The sequence below is a fragment of the Colobus angolensis genome, unplaced genomic scaffold (assembly GCF_000951035.1).
Source record: "Colobus angolensis palliatus isolate OR3802 unplaced genomic scaffold, Cang.pa_1.0 Scaffold129, whole genome shotgun sequence".
In the NCBI taxonomy this organism is placed as follows: Eukaryota; Metazoa; Chordata; class Mammalia; order Primates; family Cercopithecidae; genus Colobus; species Colobus angolensis.
In genome coordinates, this window is record NW_012114141.1 from 2,507,364 (window position 1) to 2,529,500 (window position 22,137).

The window sequence follows — 22,137 nt, forward strand, 5'->3', positions numbered from 1 at the left end:
GAGAGGAAAGAAGGAAAGAACGAAGGAAGGAAGGAAGGGAGGGAGGGAGGAAGGGAGGAAGGAAGGAAACCAAAACAAAGATCACGTGGCCAAGATCTCTCAGCTAATGGGTTACAGAGACTCACTGAAGTCCAGAGCTGTGTAAATGGGAACTCCAGGCCTTCTACTCTCACATCATGGGTTCTCAGTGACAATGCTTGGAAGAGAAACACATGCCAAGACCCCTTCTTTGCGTGGGTGCTAATTCTGTAAATTAGCAAACAGCATGTTAGCCACAAAGTCAGGGAAAGTCTAAGTCTAAAAGGATATTTAAAGTCTGGTCCCCCTTTAATTTTACAGATGAGGAAACTGGGTCCTATAGGAGAGCAAATGACTTGTCCAACACTACAGATGTGTCCTAATTTTACCTGAACTCCTAAGGACTGCGCTGCAAGTCTGTCTAAAATACAAGTAAACAGGCAAATGACCAACCCTCTGCCTACATGTCTCCATATGACCTTCTACCGGACAGGAACAAAATCATCTTGGCAGTCATGCCCAGGGCAGCTGGCTTCTAAGTCTGTCCAGTCAATGCACTCTTATTCTCAGGACTCCACAGCAGAGGGAAGTAAGGGCCAGAGCAGCGGACTCAGATAACGGAAGAAAAGAAAAGAAAGGCAAATAAACCATTTCCCACAGATACTCTGGGGAGAGCATTTCTGGGGCCCAAATTATTCCTAAAGTCACCTCGGTCCTTCAATCCTCACTTTCTACTGGCAGACGGGAAGAGTGAGGGGACAAACCACCCAAGCAGCGCTGCTCCTGCAGGGCCCTGCTGCTCTCTACAGACAGGGACGCCTGTGTTTTCCACCATGCTGGTTCCCTACCATGACCTCGTTCCACGCGGCTCTCAAGAAGATTGACAGAAGGAAAACAGATTGTTTCCTCACCTGGAGCCTCCCTAAGTCCAGGACACTGTGCTCAGTGATTGAGAATTTCATTTCTAGATGACCACAGAGAATCTGGAAACCTTTTGGGGGCCACTCCATGAGGTCCATCCCAGTAAGGATGGTCTCAGAAGCCAAGCTGGCCCTGTTGGACACAATGGGCAGTCCAATTTCAACTCCCCATGATCATAACCCACCCGACAGGCCCCTCATACAGGGGACAAGTCCAAACACTGGAACAAACCCAGAATCCTAGTGAAGTAAGAAAAGCAGGTGGGAGGGAAGGTCTCTCCAAGTAGGATGGCTAATGTCACCCCATTCCCTGTCCTCCTGGGTCCCCAAGAAGCCCCATGCCAGGCCCAAAACCCCTGGAAAGTCCTCTGTGGAGCACCATCCCAAGAAAGAACTCCCAGTAGCAGCAGGAACGCTCTTGGTGCTTTCTCCAAACCTCTCAGAGACACTCATAGGAAGAGGAGAGTGGTACAGAAGGATGAGTGAGGAAAGTGTGGGATGCCTGGGAGGGAGGAACCTACCCGACTCACACTGATGCTTCCTTCTTTTCTTTCCTCTCTTTTTTCATTTGCAACCCCCAGCTGGTTGATGGTGCAAAGCCTGTAGCAGCCACGAGGCCTCTCCTTCAGCTGTCGCCAGCTCCCAAACACGCGCCCCATGCCTGTGTTTATGCTGGTTGCCATGAGAGATAAGTGCGGGCTTGAATGGAGCTAAATGCTCCTGGGCTGGGAGATGGAAGAGGGCCAGGTGTATTTTTAAAGCATCTGGGAAAGCCGGTCACCACGAGAAGAGCCTCCTTCTCTGGGCAATGTGTTCCTTCTTTAGGGGCTGGTTTACAAATGCAAAGTGGGTGGAAGCTGAGTCTCTTCTTTTTTGCCGTAACTCACTGGGTATTTTAAGCAAAAAGTTCTTTGGGTTGTATTTGGGATTTCTGCCTTTTGACACAGTTAATTATGGAAAAAGATCATGACCTCTTGCCATGTGTAGAGATACCATGAGGTTCTGGAAAGAATGACAGAAAATATGTATATATCACACATTGTATGCCAGGCACTATTGAAAGTACTTTATGTTTATAATTAGACCACTTAATCCTTACAACTTCTCTGAGAGTTAAATCCTACTTTTAGAGCCATTACATAGACGAGGAAGCTGAGGCACCAACATGGTAATTTGCCAAGGTCACAAAGCTAAGGGAATACAGGATTTGAACTCCCGCAGTGTGGCACCAGAGGCCCTACTCCTAACCACTCTGCGATTCTGCCTTTGTCATGGTTTGGGGTCTGAAGTCCTGATGTGGAATGTTGACCCAGGCACTGCGTGACTGCACCTCTACGAATGTTCCTTTCCTCTTTGGTAAAATAGGGGTACTAATGGCTACCTTGTGACACTGTTGTGAAGATTAAAAATAATATGTGTCAATAGTCTGGCGACCAGAAAGCACTCAAGGAAAGGTAACTTTAGTGTTTTTAGTGGTGGTTCCATGGCCCGCTGGATCCCAACTTCCGCATCCTGGCAGGGAAGGGCTGCTGAGCTGTAACTGTTACTGTCCAGAGGGGTGATGGAGGCAAGGAACTGTGTAAGGGCCAGCAGGATACAGTTGGTCTCTCACACTGTCTACAGCAGAGGACACTTCCCTGCCCATATTCATTAGTCCCACCCATTCGTTGATCCTGCTCATGGCTTCCCATCACAGGGTCTTGTGTCTATGCCAGAGCGCTTCTCCAACCATGGGAAGTTGTTTGGGGTAAACAGGAAGAAGAGAGTGGTGACTTGGGTGGACCCTAAATACAACCACAAGGGTCATTATAAGAGACAGGCAGAGTACATTTGACACAGAATGAGGTAAAGTGACCACTGAAGCAAGATGCTATGCTGCTTGCTTTGAAGGTGGAGAAAGGGGCCAGGAACCAAAGAATGAAAGAAATGCAGTTCTAGAGCTGGACAAGGGAGGAAACGGATGCTTCTCGAGAACCTTCTGAGGGAGCTTGGCCTTGCCAACACCTTGATTTCTGCCCAGTGAAACAGATTTCAGACTTCTGACCTCCAGAATCATAAGATAATAGATGTGTGCTGTTTTAAGCCACTAAGTTTGTGACGATTTATTACAGTAGCCATAGGAAACTAATATAGGAACTCAGAGGTGAGCTAGAGCAGAGGCTTTTACACTGTGGTCCACTGACCAGCAGCATCACACTCTTGGGCCTCACACTAGAACTACTAAATTAGAAATCCTAGGTGTGTCTCAGTGGTCTGCAGTTTAACAAGCCCTCCAGGTGATTTCCTTGCTGGCCGTACTTCAGTGATTAGCCCTGGCCAGACATTAGAATCACCTGGAAGACTTTAAGCATTCCCGATGCCTGATTCAATACCCCAGAGATTCTGATCTAATTCGTCTGCTCAGCTTGGACTCTGGACTTTCATAATGCAACCTGGGTGCATATTCTTTTGTCTAACCAGGGCTGGTAACCAATGCTGTAGTTTGAGACTCTCTGATCTAGAACACTGACTTTCAAACTGAGCTGTGCAGAGCTTTGGGATTCTAGACAGATGCTGAAGAAGGGGAAGGCAGAGGCCAAGCCAGTTGGGCTCCTGGTCCCAGAGACCAGAGCCACATGCCCAGAGGGGGCGAGAGAGGTAGATGTAGTAAGGGAGGTGGACGGGGGTTAACAGCAGACTTGGCGAGCTGCAGAAGCTCCATTCCAGTGATGGCCAGAATGTGCGTCCAGCAGTTTGTCCTGCTTTTCAAGATGTTTGCTTCTTTATTTTATTTTATTTTTTTGCTAAATAGATATCAGAAATACTTTTTTAAAAAAATGTTAAAGCATTCAATTTTTAAATGTTAGCCACTAAGGCAGTTTTTAGAAATCACCAACTCCTGCCTTTTGTCCTCTAAGGGCTAAGCATAAAGGCTGGATTTAGTCTTTGGGTAGCTGGTTCACGAACTCTGTCTCACCCCACGTGTCTTTCATTCATCTCTTAGGACTGGATAAGTTATTCTCAGAGAGACAACAGAAACTCCACGTGGGTGGGATATTTTTGTCTGCTTGCTCACTGCTGCATCCCCAGGCATATAGTTGGCACTCATGAAATGTCTGTTGAATTAATAAATCCTCATAGCAATTCTGTGAGACAGAGACTACTGTATCCATTCTTCGGATGAGAAACTTGGGGCTCACTGCATGAAGTGAGCTCTCTACCATCACACAGTTCCTAACCAAGGGAGGCACAATTTGCACCCAGGACCCCTCACAGTAGGGGCTACTGTGAAGAGCAAGACAACTGTAGTTGTGAAAGTGCTTTGTAAAACAAGAGGCTTGTGGGATCATTGGTGCCAGTCCATAGGAGAAATACAAGTGGTACTCACGACTGAATTGCATTTAAAGAAGATGGGGGCCGGGTGCAGTGGCTCATGCCTGTAATCCCAGCACTTTGGGAGGCCGAGGCAGGCAGATCACGAGGTCAGGAGTTGGAGACCAGCCTGGCCAACAAGGTGAAACCCTGTCTCTACTAAAAATACAAATTAACTGGGCGTGGTGGCGGGCGCCTGTAATCCCAGCTACTTAGGAGACTGAGGCAGGAGAATTGTTTAAACCCAGGAGGCGGAGGTTGCAGTAAGCTGAGGTCGTGCCACTGCACTCCAGCCTGGGCGACAGTGCGAGACTCCGTCACAAAAAAATCAAAATACAAAATAAAATAAAATAAAGAAAATGGGACATGAGGTTATTTGGTGTCTCATCAAAGCCAGAGCGGCTCTCTGTTCACTCTGGAGCTGTGTTGTTTTTGTATGGATGTGGCAGTGGTGGCTGTGGATCTGAAAAACGAGGTGTAAGTGTGGCAAATGGTAAGGTGGGCGGGCGGTTGGCCCAACTTATCAGAAGGGAAAGTCTCCCTCTCTCACACCCACCTCTCTCTGTGTCTGAATGGAACATGAGCCCACTGCTGCATGCAGAGGCTTGGGATGGGGTTGGCAGGAAGCCTGGGACCCCTTAGAGAGTTCTTTAATTTAAGAACCCTCTCTGATTTTATTATCCATAGGAAATATGGGGCGGTAAATCAGAGGAGATGGCTGGCAAGTGCATTACGGAGCATTAAACAATAGCTGATCAGCATCAGACACAAATAAATGGTCCATAATCTAGTGCCAAGAACATGGATAGTTCCCAAGTGGTGGCCTGGCTGGCTTCCAGGCAGGGGAGCATGAGGCTGGACATCAGGCCCTATAGGCCACAAAATGCCTGCTCTGGGTTACGTCCCAGCAGGCAACAGGAGAAGATTATAGTACCCAGACAGAAATCACATCCTTCCATCTGATCTCACTCTACAGGACTGGATTTGGGTGTTCTTACCATCTGGTTTCTGACACCCGGACCCAAACATCACCTGGAGTGTCCTGCCTTCCTGGAAAATCCTGTATTCAATGAGGGAAGCCACATGTGTCTAAAGGGACATCCACGGGTCAGCTCACCATGCCTAAAGAGAAGGCTTGGGAAATGGATTCCCCTGGCTCCCCACCCCCAAACACCCTGGCTGACACCATTTCACTGGAGTATTGTTTAGCTTAGATCCTTAACCTCCATTAAAATGCAAGAACCATCAAAGGAGAGATAAATCAGTATCCCGGCAAGTCATGCACACTTTAATATAAAGTAATATTCAATCTTTTGCTAGAGCTTTGGGCATTGATATCCTGAGGAAAAAGTAGGAAGGAATGGAAAATAAAGAATACAGGCCAGGCATGGTGGCTGTAGTCCCAGCACTTTGGGAAGTCAAGGCCAGTGGATCACTTGAGGTCAGGAGTTCAAGACCAGCCTGGCCAACATGGCAAAACCCCGTCTCTACTAAAAATACAGAAATTTGCCGGGCTTGGTGGCACATACCTGTACTCCTAGCTACTCAGGAGGCAGAGGTATGACAATTGTTTGAACCTGGAAGGCGGAGGGTTGCAGTGAGCCGAGATCGCGCCACTGCACTCCAGCCTGGGCAACAGAGTGAGACTTGGTCCCAAAAAAACAAACAAAAAAGAATCCAGAGGAGAGTTTCCAGAGGATAGGAGGGTAGCCTACAGGACTTTAAAAGCCAATATCACTATTTATCCAAAACCATAAGCAGATTTGGTCTGTATTGGTGAAAGCCCTGAACCTAGAGTAAAGAAGCAGATTCCAGTCTCCAGCTCTCCCACATACCAGCTGCATGACCCTGGGCAAGTCACTCAACCTTTCTGAGCTGCCATTTCCTCATCTGAAAGGGGAAGTGGTGCTGCCCCCATTCAGGAGTGCTGTGAGAATTACACAAATTAAACTGTGTGGAAGGCCTGCCCTCCTGTAAATACTACTGTCTTTGTGTCTGTGCCTCCACATTCTGGAAACTGTACTACTACTAAGCTACAGCTGTGGGTGGATACTGGAGCCAAGTCAATCCACAGACCCATAAGTGAGTCCAGCCAGGGCCAGCCAAACCCAGGCTAGATTAGCTGACCCTTAGTTTACCCACAAACACAGGAACTTCAACAATAAATGATTGTTGTTTCAATCTACCAAGTGTCACGGTGGTTTGTTACCCACCAATGGTTAAGGCAATACACCAAACGTGGGGCTTTGGGCATTTTTAATAATTGCCATGTCAATAGAAATCATTCTAATATATAAATGGCATTTATCTATCTTCTTAAGCAAGATAAAGCAGGCACAATCCAGTCATCACCGGACCATTCATGCTCATCATAATGAAAACCAGTTAATATGCTATAGTCAATGATGCCTTCAGGGGTTACAGATAGAGCAGAGTCTCTAGGGTTAGTTCTAGTCTACTATTTTTTGTTTGTTTGTTTGTTCATTTTTTGAAAAGAAGTTTCGCTCTTGTTGCCCAGGCTGGAGTGCAGTGGCGTGATCTCGGCTCACTGTGACCTCTGCCTCTCAGGTTCAAGCAATTCTCCTGCCTGAGTAGCTGGGATTACAGGCATGCGCCACCACGCCCGACTAAATTTGTATTTTTAGTAGAGATGGGGTTTCTCCATGTTGGTCAGGCTGGTCTCAAACTCCTGACCTCAGATGATCCACCCACCTCGGCCTCCCAAAGTGCTGGGATTACAGGCGTGAGCCACCGCGTCTGACCTACTATTCTTTTTGAAATCTCAGACCCATTTCCTAATTCTCTATTGTTTTTCTTGTAATCATTCCTATCATCTGTCATTGTGTCTATCTTCAGCAGCAACTCCTCCCTCCCCAATTTAATATGCTACATGGAATTCACCACCTTTCCAGTCACGTACTATCTATGTCTATTAGAGTAGTGTCCAAAGTAAGAGTTAATAGGCGTGGAGTAAAGGCCTGAAATAGTTTTGTGTGTATCAAACATTATGTGCTTTAGCGCTGGCATTTCTATTATCAGTTCTGGCCTCTGACATTTCTTGCTCCATTCCTGGTTCTCCTCTGGGACCCAGCGGCGGAGGTTGCCAGGTAATGAACCTCAGATCCAGATAGCTGGTGCTGTGCATGGCACTGCTGGAATAGTCTTTCCTGAAGACAGTGAAGGAGTGGATTATCTATGATGGTAAGTACTGGCCTACAGGCCCGTGACAGCTATTCCTCCATCGCAGCCCCTTTCTGGGGCATTTACCACATGCCACCTGTGTTTCAAAAGCAGGTGATCATGGAATCCCCCAGAGCAGAAGCCACATCCTACTTGTCTCTGTGTCCCCTGAAGCACATATTAGAGTGCCAGGCACACAGTAGGCACTCACTAAGTCATATGCATAAAATGAAAAGATTTTCCTGGTTGCTCTTATTTTCTGAGTATACACAGCCTATCTATAGAAGAATACGAGTCTATAAGCTTCTGAATATGGAATATTTTACATCAAACTGCTGGAAAGTATTTTCAAAGGATTAAAGTTGTCTTTTCAAGGAACAGTTTCCATTGTTTTTAAGCTTGAGTTTATTTCTGAACTGTGCTTTCATAAAGCCATGGTGACTAAATTAGGGGGACAGAGCCAAGTGACCACCAGAGAAAACATATCTTTGTGATACTGAGCTGGTTACTTTAGTGATTCCCCCTAGGTCTATTCCATTGTTTTACCAAATGTCTAGTGACCACATTCCCAGCCAGAAGTGTCTGTGGATGTGCACACTGGTTGTTCTCCATCCCAACCCTCCCCTTGGCTCTCTGCCCTCAGTGTTCCGGTCTCTGACCTCCATGCTCTGCCCTCTGCCTTCAAGTTGGGATGGCCAATGAGAGGCGCTGCCAATAGGTGCTTGGATGGGAGGAGAGAGAAGATGGTGTATTTCTCCTTCACTTTCTCCCTGCTTTAGGTCCCTCCATGACCAATGCTCCTGCTTGATGGCCTCTCCTCCAAAGCTCCAAATCTCCCTGGGATCCCTTTTCCTGTTTTCCCCTCTTGCCTCTTCAAGCACAGGGTGGTAAAGGCGTATTGCAGTTGCTAATTTCTAGGTGCCTCAGCGTTCCTTGTTGGTTCCCTTAACCCCACCCACACCTCTCAAAGTGATCTCTTCATTCAGATCTTTTTATGTGAACCATCTGAGTTGCTTCTTTATTCTGCTGTTGCCCTGATTGGTACAGTCTGCAAAAACCTTACGTAAGAGATATCTATGCTGTGCCAGGGCACTCTCCAAGACAAAGAATTCAAAAGAAAACCAGAGGTTCTTTTCTCTCTAGTTTTCTGAACTCCTTAACCACTTTGGTGCTATTTACATTAAGTAATGCAAAATGATGGTAAACCCCAGTTTGTAGATGAGACGCTTTTATTTATTCATTCATCAAATATTTATTGATTATTATGTGCCAGGCACTGTTTTGACCCTGGGAAAACAGTAAAGTACAAGAGAGACACATGCCCTGCCCACATGGTGCTTATAGTGTAAGGCCACTGTCTCTCAGAAGTCAGGGAGCTCATCAGAGGCAGGGCTGGAACCAGAAAACTGAGTTTCCTTAAGTCCTAACCTTCAGCAGATTATCAAAGGAATCTATGACCCAAACATGATAAGAACCACCAAATTAGGCCAAATTAACTCTCAAGCTTCTCCCTTCAACTGGGGAATAATGACTACTCACTCCTAGAAGAGGCTTGATGCTCTTAACTTGAATTTGCAGGGGTATGTGGGCACACACCCACGGTGACACCACCACGCCACCTTTCCTGCCTACGCTCCTGAATTCTCCGCAAATCCGCGCCCGCCTCCTTCTGTTTCTCACACTTTTATAATTAGCCCCACACCAGTCTCTGAGTCACTCCCTCACGGCCCACAAACATTGGCTACACAACTTGCTGATGAGCTGTTTTTATCAATGGACAGCAGTTGGGAGCTGGATTCAGAGATGTGCCCTCTCCGAGAGCCTGGCATTTCTGGCCCTCCCTGTGTTTCCAGCAAAGGCAGTGACGTGAAATTTCTATCTCAGTTGAAGTATTTATGAGACTCATGTTGGAGGGCATGACTAAAACTTTGCCGGGGAGAGTCAGGAGTCACTGCGGTGAGCTGAGGGGGCTGTGAGGGTCTGCCTGCCTCCTTCAAGCCTCCGGAAACGTCTGCGTTTCCTCAGAAAGGTTTAAATAGGCCATCCTAGTAATCCAATACTTCCCCTGCTCTGGGCCAGACAGGACAAGGGCAACAGCCTAGTGACCTCAGAAAAGGTTGCAGGCTGGCAGAACAGCCCCTTCCCCAGATCTCCCAGCCTCATGCCCGGGAGACACACTCCGCTCCAGACCTGGCTGTCTCTGTGGAACCCCCTCCACTTCTCCCTGGAAAGCTCGCTTCTCTCAGGACCTCCAGCTGCCTTGTCTGAGGCTGAAGGGAAGTCGCACCCAGGAAGACAGGGCTGAAGAAAGGGAAAACCTAGTCCTGAGGCTGCAACTGCCCCCCGCTGCCCACCCCCAACCCCACTGTCCCCTGCCACCTGCATTTTCCCTTCGAGGGACTATTGTGGCCATGGATGCTGCCTGGGTCTGGAAAGAGGTTTGTTTACTCCACAACAGCCCCTGTGAGGCAAGCCCCCTTCGAAGAGGTCAGAGATGTATTTATAGAAACATCTGGGACTCACTTCTCTATCGCTTGCACTCCTCTGTCTCTTTGAAGCTCTCCCAAATTCCTGACCAAGATGAAATCATGCAGCAAATGGGGAGAAGTAGGGGAGGCAGAAACCATTTTTCAAAGCGTCTCTGCTTTGAGCAGCCAGGTAGGAGCCGGTTGGAACAAGGACAGAAAGGGCTTCCGCGACAAGCTCGGGTGTCAGGAAGCTGCTGGGGCAGCCGTCTCCTTTCCAACCTCCTTCCACCGGGAGTTGAATGGCAAAAACATCAGGACACATTGCAAAACAATCTTCCTTCCTCCCCCATCCCCTGACAGATGGAAGAGAGGAAAGTTGTGGCCATCGTTTACCTGCTGAGATTGGGAGGACGCTGTTGATTAAAGTCGGCTGAGACACGATAGAGAGGAAGAAAAGCTGAAGATAAATTCCCAAAGTCATTGGATTCACGACAACCATGCTGGCCAGGGTCTGGCGAGTGTCAAGTTAGAAAGGAGGCTGCTGCGGAGCCTTGCTTATCTCTGCTTTTCTCTTCCTCACTGCTGTGTGTGTGTGTGTGTGTGTGTGTGTGTGTGTGTGTGTGTGTGTCTTTCCCTCTTTCTCTCTCTCTCTCCCTCCTCCTTACCCACCCCCTTCCTTTCTCTCCCTCCCCCACCTCTCCTGTCCCCCATGCCTTTACCAAGAAAGAATGCCAACCATTTCCCATTAAACTGTCTCCATACTACATAGAGTTATATTTATCTCAAGCACCATATCAAATGCCCACATTAAAATTAAGATGTCAAAATTTTCTTTTTTGGAGACTGAGGTAAGTGGCTAGTGAAGAGGTGATGAGAAGGCAGCCAAGCCTCAGATGTTCACTGGAGGCTGTCCTCAAGGGCGGAGAGATTCCTAATTGGTTATGCGCCACCATCTAATTGCTTGGAACTGGGCAGAAACCACTCTCCTGATTCAAACCCAATTTCATGAAGAAAAGCCCCTCCGCTGTCAGCCTGGGACATTTTTACCCACTGTGTAACAAATGTAAAGTTGACGTTTAATTTTTTTCTTTAATCATCCAATAAAAAGGAGGGAGGAAGTAGTTTATATTTTCAAACCGCTGTCTCTGTGAAAAAAGGTTTCTCTCTCCAAAAGCTGCAACCTTTTGATTCAATGCAAGGCAAAATAAAAGAAAACAGTAAAAGGGTAGAAAAGTGAATGATTTTTACCAAACTATATTCAGAAAAACAACATCATTAGCTTAATCTTTGGCTAGACAAAATTCTTCAAATAAAAATTATCACACTCTTAATACCTTTTATGAGTTTATAAACGCCTGTTATAAAGATGATTAGATTACTAAAACAAAACAATAATTCACAGAGCTTTTTGCTTTAATTTACATATTACATGCCTCATAGGAGTTAACTCAGAAACAGTCTGGTAGCTACTGGACACTGGGGTGGGCATCCTGCCCCTGTGCTCATTGTGGGGAAGGTGGAGTTGGGTCAGGGCATGGTATAAAGCGATACTTTACAGCTGTACCACCACATTTGGGCTTGACTGTCAGCTCTGAGTGGCAGTGGACAAGCTCACCTCTCTAAGCCTCAGTTTTCTCATCCATAAAATGGAGACAATGTTCCCTTTACAGGTTTGTTGGAAAGTTAAGTGAGGTAACGGGGATGAATCCTACACGGATTAGAACTTGCATATAGAGACAGCACAAAGGAGACCCAGGGAGCCATGGTAGCCTGGGTGCAAAGATGGCCTCCAAAAATCCTCCCATCCCAGTATGTGCATGCCTCTCTTCCCAGCAAAAAGCAGGGCTGGCTCCCCTCCCTTAAATCTGAGGTGGCTCTGTGACTTACTTTGACCAATAGAATGTGGCTAAAGGAACACTGTGCAACGTCCCAGCCTAGGCCTTAAAAGGCCTGGTAGCTCCTGATTTTTGCCTTTTCTTGAAAATCAGCTGCCACTTTAAAAAGTCTGGACTTATTGAAGAGGCCACATGGAGGGGGCAGCAGCCAGCCTCCAGCTGTTCTGACTATCCCAGATGCAGCATCGACAGGTGAGTGAGGCCATTTTGGAACATCTAGCCCTGTCCTTCAGATGATGCCAGCCATAGGAGTGACCCCAAGTGAGACCCTCGAACGAACTGTCCAACCCAGATTACAAAGTCATGAGCTAAAACGGCTATTGTTTGAAACCAACAACTTTTAAGATGACTTGTTATGCAGCAATAGCTAATTGACACAGAGTTGATAAGGAAAGCTTTTGAAAGCATGAAAAATATACTTGAACTACATTCAAAATTTATAGGACAGATTAAAGAGAGGGTACCCCCATTTAGCTGCTCCCAAAATTTTTACCAGAAGAAGCTGTGACTGTTGGCCAAACCCAATCAGGACATTCTCAGGCTCACTCTTGTTAACTCTTGGAGCCCCAGCAGCCAGCTTCTGGTGGCTTGGAGAAGGTACAGTCTACCTGGGAGGAAGGTATCTCTTGAGTAACTTGGTGTCAGAATATGAACTTTCACTATCTAGCTCAGATTCCTCCTCTGCAAAGCCAGTATGACTTCCTCCTTCTCTTAGCACAAAGAGTTCACCACTGACCATACTCTTGGAACGAATTCTGTCCATATGTCCTACCGGTGACACCTGCTGCTATTGTTTTTGAACACCACCTTGTGTTGCTATTTAGCTGGCATTAACATCCCTTAAGATAGGGGACTATCACACAGCTCTGTGTACTCTCAAGGCCCCCAGGACAGTCCTTGTCACCTAACAGATCCTCAACAATGTAAGTTACTTTAATCAAATCACACCACTGGATAGAATGAAAAGAGAAGAATGTACAAAAGTAGCATAACTTTATGCTCCAGCTTCCTGCACAACTTGCATTTCCCCAGCACCCCTTGGAGCCTCTGCACATACAGCTGGCTGACCTGGGCCTGGTACAAGGGAGGGCTTTGGTGAGTACAGTGAGAGCATGAGAGGGACTATGGACGGCCACCCTGAGTTAGGACCTGCAGACAGAGAGGCTAAATTTATAATTCAAGTCACTGGAGAATGAGTCACTGCTGATCTAAAGTTACTACAGGAGCCTCTACCCTTTGGGGAGGCCCCATCACAGAGTTATTTATAAGGCCCCAATACTTACTAAACAATTTTTAGTAAATTTCCATTTCCTCAGGTATCTTATATTTTATGAGCCTATTATAAGATTACCCTAACTGACCAAGACAGAAATTATCATCTTTCTTCAAATCTCCTGGAAGGGCTCTGATGCTTCCAGAATCTAATAACATAGACTATTAGATTTGTCCAAAAGGAAACTATTTGAGATTTGAGAAAAGCTCACACCAATAAAGCCATTCAAAGTCAGAGTCTTCCCTCTCAGACCTTGTAGGCAGACCTGGTGTATACTGGAAAACAATATGTTGGCCCCATCAAACTTAAAATGCACATGCCATCTGACCCAGAAGTTCTCAGAAATACTCATTCAACTGCACAGTGGTTTAGGTGCAAGGATGTGCATTGTTGCCTCAAGTTGAAAACAGCCTAACTGTCCATTAACAAAACATTGGTGGAATAAATCATGGGACATCCATCCAAAATGTTATGCAGTGACTAGAAAGAATAAGGAAGTCTTTGCAACAAATGGTGCTGGGAAAATCTGACTCCCATATGCAAAACAAACAAACAAAAACAAAGCTTAACCCTTACCTTGCCCCATGCATAAAAATTATTTAAAAATAGACCATAGACCTCATTGTAAATGCTAAAATATTAAACTTCTGCAGAAAACAGGAGAAAATCTTAATGACCCTAGGTTAGGCAGAGATTTCTTAAATAAGATGCAGATACAAACCTTGATTTTAAAAAGGTTAAATTGGACTTTATAAAAACTTTAATGCTTCTGTGCTTCAAAATATAATACTAAATTAGAAAGCCAAGCCAAAAACTAGGACATAATATTTGCCAAACACATACATGATAAATGATTTGTAGCTAGAATATATTAAAACTTTCACAGCTCAATAATAATAAGATAAAAAACTCAATTAAAAGAAATGGCAGGCCAGACATGGCTCACACCTGTAATCTCAGCACCTTGGGAAGCCAAGGTGGGTGGATCACTTGAGGTCAGGAGTTTGAGACCAGCCTGGCCCACATGGTGAAACCCCATCTCAACACAAAATACAAAAATTAGCTGGGTGTGGTGGCACACACCAGTAATCCTAGGTACTCAGGAAGCTGAGGCACAAGAATCACTTGAATGTGGGAAGCAGAGGTTGCAGTGAGCTGGGATCCCACCACAGCCCTCTACCCTGGGTGACAGAGTGAGACTCTGTTTCAAAAAAAAAAAAAAATTAAATGAAATAAAGAAATGGACACAATCTGGACAATATGGCAAAACCCCATATCTATGAAAAACAAACAACAAACAAACAAAAAAAATAGCTGGGTGTGGTGGTGCACGCCTGTAGTCCTAGCTACCTGGAAGGCTGAAGATGAGGGATCACCTGAGCCCAGGAGGTGAAGGCTGCGGTGAGCCATTACTGCGCCACTCCAGCCTGGGCAACAGAGTGAGACCCTGTCTCAAAAAAGGGAGGGAAGGAAGGAAGGAAGAAAGGAAGGAAGGAAGGAAGGAAGGAAGGAGAAAGATGCAAATATATATTTCACCAAAGAAGATACATTAATGACAAACATTTGTAAAGATTCCCAACATCTTTAGTCATTAGGGAAATGCAAATTAAGACCACAGTAAGATATCACTACACACCTACTAGAATAGCTACAATTCAAAAGACTGACAATACCAAGAGCTGGTGAGGATATGGAGCAACTGGAATTCTCAAACATTGCTAGTGGGAATGCAAAATGGTATAACCACTTTGGAAAAAAAAGTCAGTTTCTTAAAAAGTCAAATATACACTTATTATACATCCAAAAATTCTACTCTTCAGTATTCATCCAAGAGAAATGAAACGCATGTCCACAGAAAGACTGTACATGAAAGTTCATAACCACTTCATTGGTAATACCTAAAACTAGAAACAACCCAAATGGCCATCAACCAGTGAATGGATAAACAAACTGCATGTGTACAAACAATGCAAAACTATTCAGCAATAAAATGGAATAAACTAAGTAACCTGGAAGAATCTCAAGTGCATTATGCTAAGTGAAGGATGCCAGACACAACAGGCTACATACTGTATAATTCCATTAGTAGGACATTCTGGAAAAGGCAAAACTATGGAGCTGGAGAACAGATCCATGGTGCCAAGGGTTAGAGTTGTGAGAAGAGAAGGGGGTCCAAGAGAACTAGCGGTGATGAAAATATTCTTTATGTTGATTAGAGAGGTTGTATATTTTGTCAAAATTCATCAAACCATACTCTCAAAAAGGGTGAGTTTTATTATATGTACATTTTCCATCAGTAAACTTGACTTTAAAAAATAAGAAAAATGTCACATATGTGCGCTGAAATGGAAGACTGTCAGTGGAACATTGTCGAGTGAAATAGGAAAGTGGCAGTATATCTGACCAAATTTCTGAACCAACAAGCAAATCTGTTTATCAGTTTTTGTATGTACATAGAGAAAGATCTAGAATGATGTACATCCCACAGTATATGGGATGAGGGAAGATAAAAGGAGAATTCCCTTTTCAAGCTTATACATATTTGTATTAAAATTTTTACAATGAGCTTTATTTAATTTGTAATTTAAAAACAAAATTCTATTTTTACAAAATCAAGTTATGGCAGCCTTGGGAGTAAAAAAAACAGCAGAAAGGAAAAAGGTGCCAATCTTGCATGCCCAAGGTCCAACAAGTCTTTCGCAGACATGTTGTGAAGAGCAGACAGAGTTATTGATTGATCCTGGCAGAGGAACAGAGCTCTGAGCCTGGTCTCTCTGGCCCAGAATGGATGATACTTCAGTTATGCAGAGGTCATAGCCAGGCAAGCCTGGGCAACTGAGAAGCCCCAGGAAAGCCCCTCCTCACAGCTCACTGTTCCCTGGCAACTCGGGCTTAAATCAAAGCCAGAACTGATGGGACCTGGAAATGCAAAGCATAGCTTCATCAGAGGGCCAGAAGAGCTAACGAGTCTGATAAGACCCATCAGACTTATCCAGGCATCTCGCCCATAGTTAGATCTCCAGGGCCAGGATCTTGGTTTTCCTCACTTTCAGGGCAGAGATAGTAGGCTGGCCTTGAGCCATCTGGAGTGCAATCACAACACTAGTGACAGTAATCTTATCCAATACAGTGTTTTTCATACTATGCTGGGAGGTGTGCTCATTCTGAGATGTGCGGTTTTTGAAAAGCAGAGGAGTTCATGGACATTAGGAAACCCTGCCTGCTTTGTGTCACTGTTGGAAACTTACAACATATATTGGCATATCAAAAACACTGAGAAGTCCTGCAGTAAAGAAATGCATTGACTTTGCTTTTACCCCAAACATATTTGACCCTCAAACCCATTTTTATTTAAGTCTTATTATTTAGCTCCCCACTTTTCTCTTATCTGCATGTTGTACACTAAACACGTCACTGGTATGATAAATACTTTTTATACAGGGCTTTATTTTGTATAAAATCCTTATCTTTTTTTCATTTGATACTCATAAGTGAGGCAGCAAGACTAGAATTATAATTCCCATTTTACAAATGAGAAAACGAAGACTTATGTGAAGTTCTGGGGACGGCAGCAGAGGTTCAGGTCATTGGCTGGCTGGAACAATGACTAGCAAGACTAGATATGAGCCATGCAGGCTGCTGAATGACACATCGAATCAGATGTCACCAGTGCTCTAGCCTTTAGGGCTAGACATGTTTTCCATGGAGCACCAATCAACCTTGTCTTTACCTGAAACCAGACTCAGAAAGGCTGTTGAGTCCAAGAATCACTCAACTCTGAGGATGCAAAACCACATTCTTGGTAGGGAGACAGGAAGTCAGGGAAGGTCAGGGACTTCCGAGGAGACCCCAAAATGCTTTATGACAACCTGAGGATTGATGGTTCTTGAACTAAAGCCCGCAGGAAGGAAAAACATCCTGAATCCTGAACAAATAAATCCTACTGTTATTTATTTCAATAATCATAGGAATATATAAGCTCATAATATTTAGTAAGCCACCAAAGGCAAAACAAATCTGCCTCACTCTGTCAGGTGGAGCTTGCCCCAGATTTCCCCTAAGGTGAACCCTGGGAATCTTTGGTGACATTCACTACAAACTCTTCTAGCCAGTTCAAATGCATATTCCTAGTATACTATTTGTACTTAACGCAAGTTAATTGCAAATTTTTATTTTTATATACTTACTGAAATAATATTACCATCCACAATCCCATCACCTCCCCCAACACCTCAGCCCATCACCGGCTCCTTCCTCAGTCCCACTCTCCCACCCAACCACCTTGCCTTCTGGAGAGATGGTTCCTCTTGCAATTTGAGGACATTGGATGGGGTGGGGAGGAAGGCCCAACGAACAACTTCATTTGGCCCAAAGCCATTTTCAAAGCTTGGATCTTGTCTCTGCCCAGCTAAAGGTGGAGATCGAGGGCATGTGGCTGTGTCTGGCAAAACCTTTAACAACAATAGGCTAATGCTGACCAAGACTGAGAAGTAAAGGGTAAGAAAGGGAACTGCTCTTATTGCATATAATTATGCATCCTGCATCCCAGTTATGAGACGAGAGATCTTAGCCAATGTGTGCAATTATCAGGCACTGCTGGGAGTATTGCAGTCACCTACTAGCTGAGGCTGGCTACAGAGGAAATAATCTCCTCAGAGATGGACCAGAACACCCATAGGCACCCACGCTGCTCCAGTGAAGCTTTACAATCCCTTTGACAAGGAGGTTCTTCCCATCCTGCAGGTTGTAGTACAAGTCGCACAAACTTGAGGTCTCAGTATGTTCTGGATTTAATCCACTTAAGGCCTTAAATTGCTTTAAAAATAGCCACAGGGAAAGGGTTATCTCCAAGGCCAAATGTAAACATACGCGAGATATGAGGAACGGGTGATTTTTTTTTTTTTTTTAAGCACAAGAGAGATTAAACATTTTCCACCCAGTTATCATGGATTATGTGGCGATCTGTTTCATTATATAGAGTTACCAAATGTAACTGTGATGTCTTAAAACCACAAGAGTGTCCTCAGGAAGTATGAACAAGGTTAAACTGGAGAAAACAGAAACAGAAAAGCAATGATTCAGGAAGGTAAGAGAGAGGTCAGAGAATTCATTCATTCATTATTTTTCTTTTTTTCCTGTTATTTATTTATTTATCTATTTTTGGAGACAGAGTCTCACTCTGCCACCCAGGCTGGAGTGCAGTGACACTATCTTGACTCAACGCAACCTCCGCCTCTCATGTTCAAGCGATTCTCGTGCCTCACCTCCCGAGTAGCTGGGATTACAAATGTGCACCACCACACCCGGCAAATTTTTTTGTGTATTTAGTAGAGACGGGGTTTCACCATGTTGGCTAGGCTGGTGTTGAACTCCTGGCCTCATGTGATCCACCTGCCTTGGCCTCCCAAAGTGCTGGGATTACAGGTGTGAGCCACCACGCCTGGCCCATTATTTTTTCATTCAATAAATATTTACTGTGTTCCTATCACAACACAGGCCAAGATCTATAAGTTGGAGACTCAGCATGCACAGAATGTACAAAAGTCCTCGCCCTTGGGAAGTTACATTCTGAGGAGGTCTCAAGACAGAAGCACACTGGTGTTTAGTGTAACGCAGAATAATGGAGGGAAATAATGGATCAGGGAGAGCCTCCCTGAGGAGGTGACATCGGAGCAGAGACCTGAGAAAATGAGCCATGCAAATTATCTAGGAGGAAAGCACTCTAGGGCATCAGGTGCAAACATCCTAAGGCACCAACAAGCTTGGTTTTTCCAGGAGGAGCAGAATGGAGTTACGTGGCTGGAGCAGAGTAAGCAAGAGGGAGAGTGAAGGAAGTAGGATCCAAGAAGCCACTGGAGCCAGGTCATGTGGCGTTTGCAGACCATGCATGGAGTTTGGACTTTGTTTTAAGATGGAAGTCAGTGGAGGGTTTTGAACAGGATAGTGGCAGCTCTGATTTGTGCTGTAACAGGATCACCTCTGGCTTCACCACAGTAGATTGGAGGGGGAAGTAGGAGACCTAATAGGAGGACACTGAAGGTGGAGATGATGGTTGGTTTTCCAAGAAGTGACAATGGAGGTGGTGAGTAATTATCAGATTGGATAGATATTTAAGGTAATGTAGCAGATTGTATTTTCCAAAGTCTGCAGCGCCACCAAATACCCCACCCTCCACTGTCTTCTTCTGACGGAATGTTGCTACTTTTCCTTGAGAGGTGATGTGTGTTTTCCTTCTCTGAACTCTGGCTCCGTCCCCTCCCAACTCTCTGCACCTCTATTGTTTTCCAGGTCACACTCACCCCAACCTGATGCCTCCTTCTCCCCAGCCTCCAGGCCTTTATTAAAGTTACCAGAACACAGAAAGGGCTTGCAGTGAACGGCCTTCTCACAGACACAGGTGCAGGTGCCAGGCTTGGCTTCCAGGCTAGTGTAGGACAAAGTAGGGATGGGACGGGGAGAAAAGTCTTTCCCGAGACGCTGTGGAAACCTGGAGGGGACTTAGTGTGATCAGAGCTATGGGGTCACTGGGGTCATTGGTGATCTGGGAGGCTTCACTGCCATCTGAGTTACAGGAATTTGGAAGGAGGAGTGCCAGAGTCGATGAGGAAGGTTAAGAGATGAATTTTGGCGGGGCGCGGTGGCTCAAGCCTGTAACCCCGGCACTTTGGGAGGCCGAGACGGGCAGATCACGAGGTCAGGAGATCGAAACCATCCTGGCTAACACTGTGAAACCCCGTCTCTACTAAAAAATACAAAAAACTAGCCAGGCGAGGTGGCGGGCGCCTGTAGTCCCAGCTACTCGGGAGGCTGAGGCAGGAGAATGGCGTAAACCCGGGAGGCGGAGCTTGCAGTGAGCTGAGATCTGGCCACTGCACTCCAGCCCGGGCGACAGAGCGAGACTCCGCCTCAAAAAAAAAAAAAAAAAAAAAAGAGATGAATTTTAATTGTAGTTCTCTGGGAAGAATTCATGGAAGAGTCATTTCTGACCTTCAGGGATGAAAATGCCAACTACAACCACCAATCATTAAATACCTATGATGTTCCTACAGATGTGATTTCTTGAAAGCCTCTAGGCTTTTGAGCCAACTCTATGAGGTAGGTATTACTATCTCTATGGATAGAGGTTGACAAAGGTAGCTTAGGTAATCTGCTCAAGGTCACACAGCTAGAACGCAAAGCCAGCCCACATACCTCAAAGCCTGTATTCTTTACACCTCACTACCCAGCTCCAGGACCAGACACAGTAGGGAAATGGGGAGGCAGGTGAGTGAACTGCCCCATCCCAGGGCACAGTGTGGGCGTGATCATGTTCCTTTGGGGGCCAGTGGCAGGGCCTCTTGGCTGGGAGCCCTTGAAGAGAAATAGAATGAGCTATGCTGGGATGATAGACTGCTGGAAGATTCTGGTGGCTCAGCATAGCAGAAGGCCACTTCCAAATTTGGATGGCTGGACAGTGGGGGAACATTTTATTTGGGCTCATTGCACTCCAGCTCCTGCTCCTGCTGGGAATTGCCAGCAAGGACAGCTTGCCCTGCGTTTTCCCTGGCCTGACATGCTATTCCAGAATCCCTGCACTTCCTCCACCTGGAAAGCCTCCTGCCCCATCCCTTCATGTCCAAATCTTCCCAACTCCCAAATTTAAATGTTTCCCCCTCAACAAAGCCTTTGCCAGGAGGAATGTGTTCCCTCTGGGAACTTCCCTAGTTCATGCTCTGCTTTTCTTCCTTGGCACTCGTAGGGCAGTGTGCTTAAGGGCAAGAGCAAAATGGTTTAAAGCGGGCAGTACCTGGTTTGATTCCTGGCTCTGCCACTCAATAGCTAGGAAACTCTTCAGAGTTCCTCTGAAAAATCCTTCTCGGGTTTCGATAGTGTCAGAGATTACTGCTGAGGCTCCTTGGACAACGACTATCCAGATCTCAGGACTCAGTCCTCCTCCCTCCTTCCTTCAGGACCCCTAACTAGGGAAGCTCCATGTAAGCCTTAGCAGCCAAATGGAAATGGGAGGTCACCTTAATAATTGTGGTAACAACCAAACAGGTTCTGCTAAAGGTGGGGAATGTGGGTTAAGCCTGGAGACCACAAAGAATTACCTGCTTCCTCCCCATGGAATCTAAGACGGCCAGCTCCTCTTTGGGCTCCTGTCTGCCTCCCCTCCAGGGATAGGAAGGAGAGAGGTGGCACACAGAGTCCAGATCTGAGTAAGCAGCTGCTAGAAGGCCTCCTGACCATAAGCATGGGACAAAGGTAGCCCGTGCCACCGTGCTGATAATTATGGTAGGGTGACACCCACCCATGAGTAAAATGACCCAAAGAGTATCCTTGGTTCTGATCAAATTGATAACTCCTTTTTTTCTTGTAGGGCATGGGAGCATGGATTTAGATGGCAGTAGCCCGGGTAGAAATGTGGGGAAAGGGGTCTCCTCTTCAACAGTATGGATTAGACATACAGCATGTAAAATACCTTATAAAGGCCAGGCATGGTGGCTCACGACTGTAATCCCAGCATGTTGGGAGGCAAATGTGGGCGGATCACCTGAGGTCAAGAGTTCAAGACCAGCCTGGCCAACATGGTGAAATCCCGTCTCTAACAATAATATAAAAATTAGCTGGGTGTGGTGGCACGTGCCTGTAATCCCAGCTACTTGGGAGGCTGAGGCCGGAGAATCGCTTGAACCTGGGAGGCGGAATTTGCAGTGAACTGAGATCATGCCACTGCGCTCCAGACTGGGCAACAGAGTGAGACTTCGTCTCAAAAAAACAAACAAAAAACCTTATAGAATGCCTTGTCATGTGGCAAGAGTGATCTAAACTATTCCAAAATATGAATACTGAGGTTTGTGTGTATGTATACGTGTAAATGTAAATGAAGCTCTAGTCGGTTCTTTCAACCTTGCAATATAATTGTCTTGGTCTGTTTGGGATGCTATAACAGAATATATTTTCCTGGGTGGCTTATAAACAACAGAGATTTATTTATCACAGCTCTGGGAAGTCCAAGATCAAGGTGGTGGCAGATTTGGTGTCTGCAGAGA

General features: G+C 45.7%; 1 protein-coding gene across 1 annotated transcript in view; it reads right to left on the minus strand.

The window, feature by feature from the left end:
* The window catches only part of COLQ (collagen-like tail subunit (single strand of homotrimer) of asymmetric acetylcholinesterase), a 70,442-nt gene extending 59,877 nt beyond the window's left edge, over positions 1-10,565 (minus strand). The window contains exon 1 of the mRNA XM_011933774.1: positions 10,331-10,565. Within this exon, the coding sequence (XP_011789164.1) occupies positions 10,331-10,436 (106 nt within the window). The 5' untranslated portion in view covers positions 10,437-10,565. The remainder of the gene's footprint in view (positions 1-10,330) is intronic.
* Between the last annotated feature and the right edge of the window lie 11,572 nt (positions 10,566-22,137).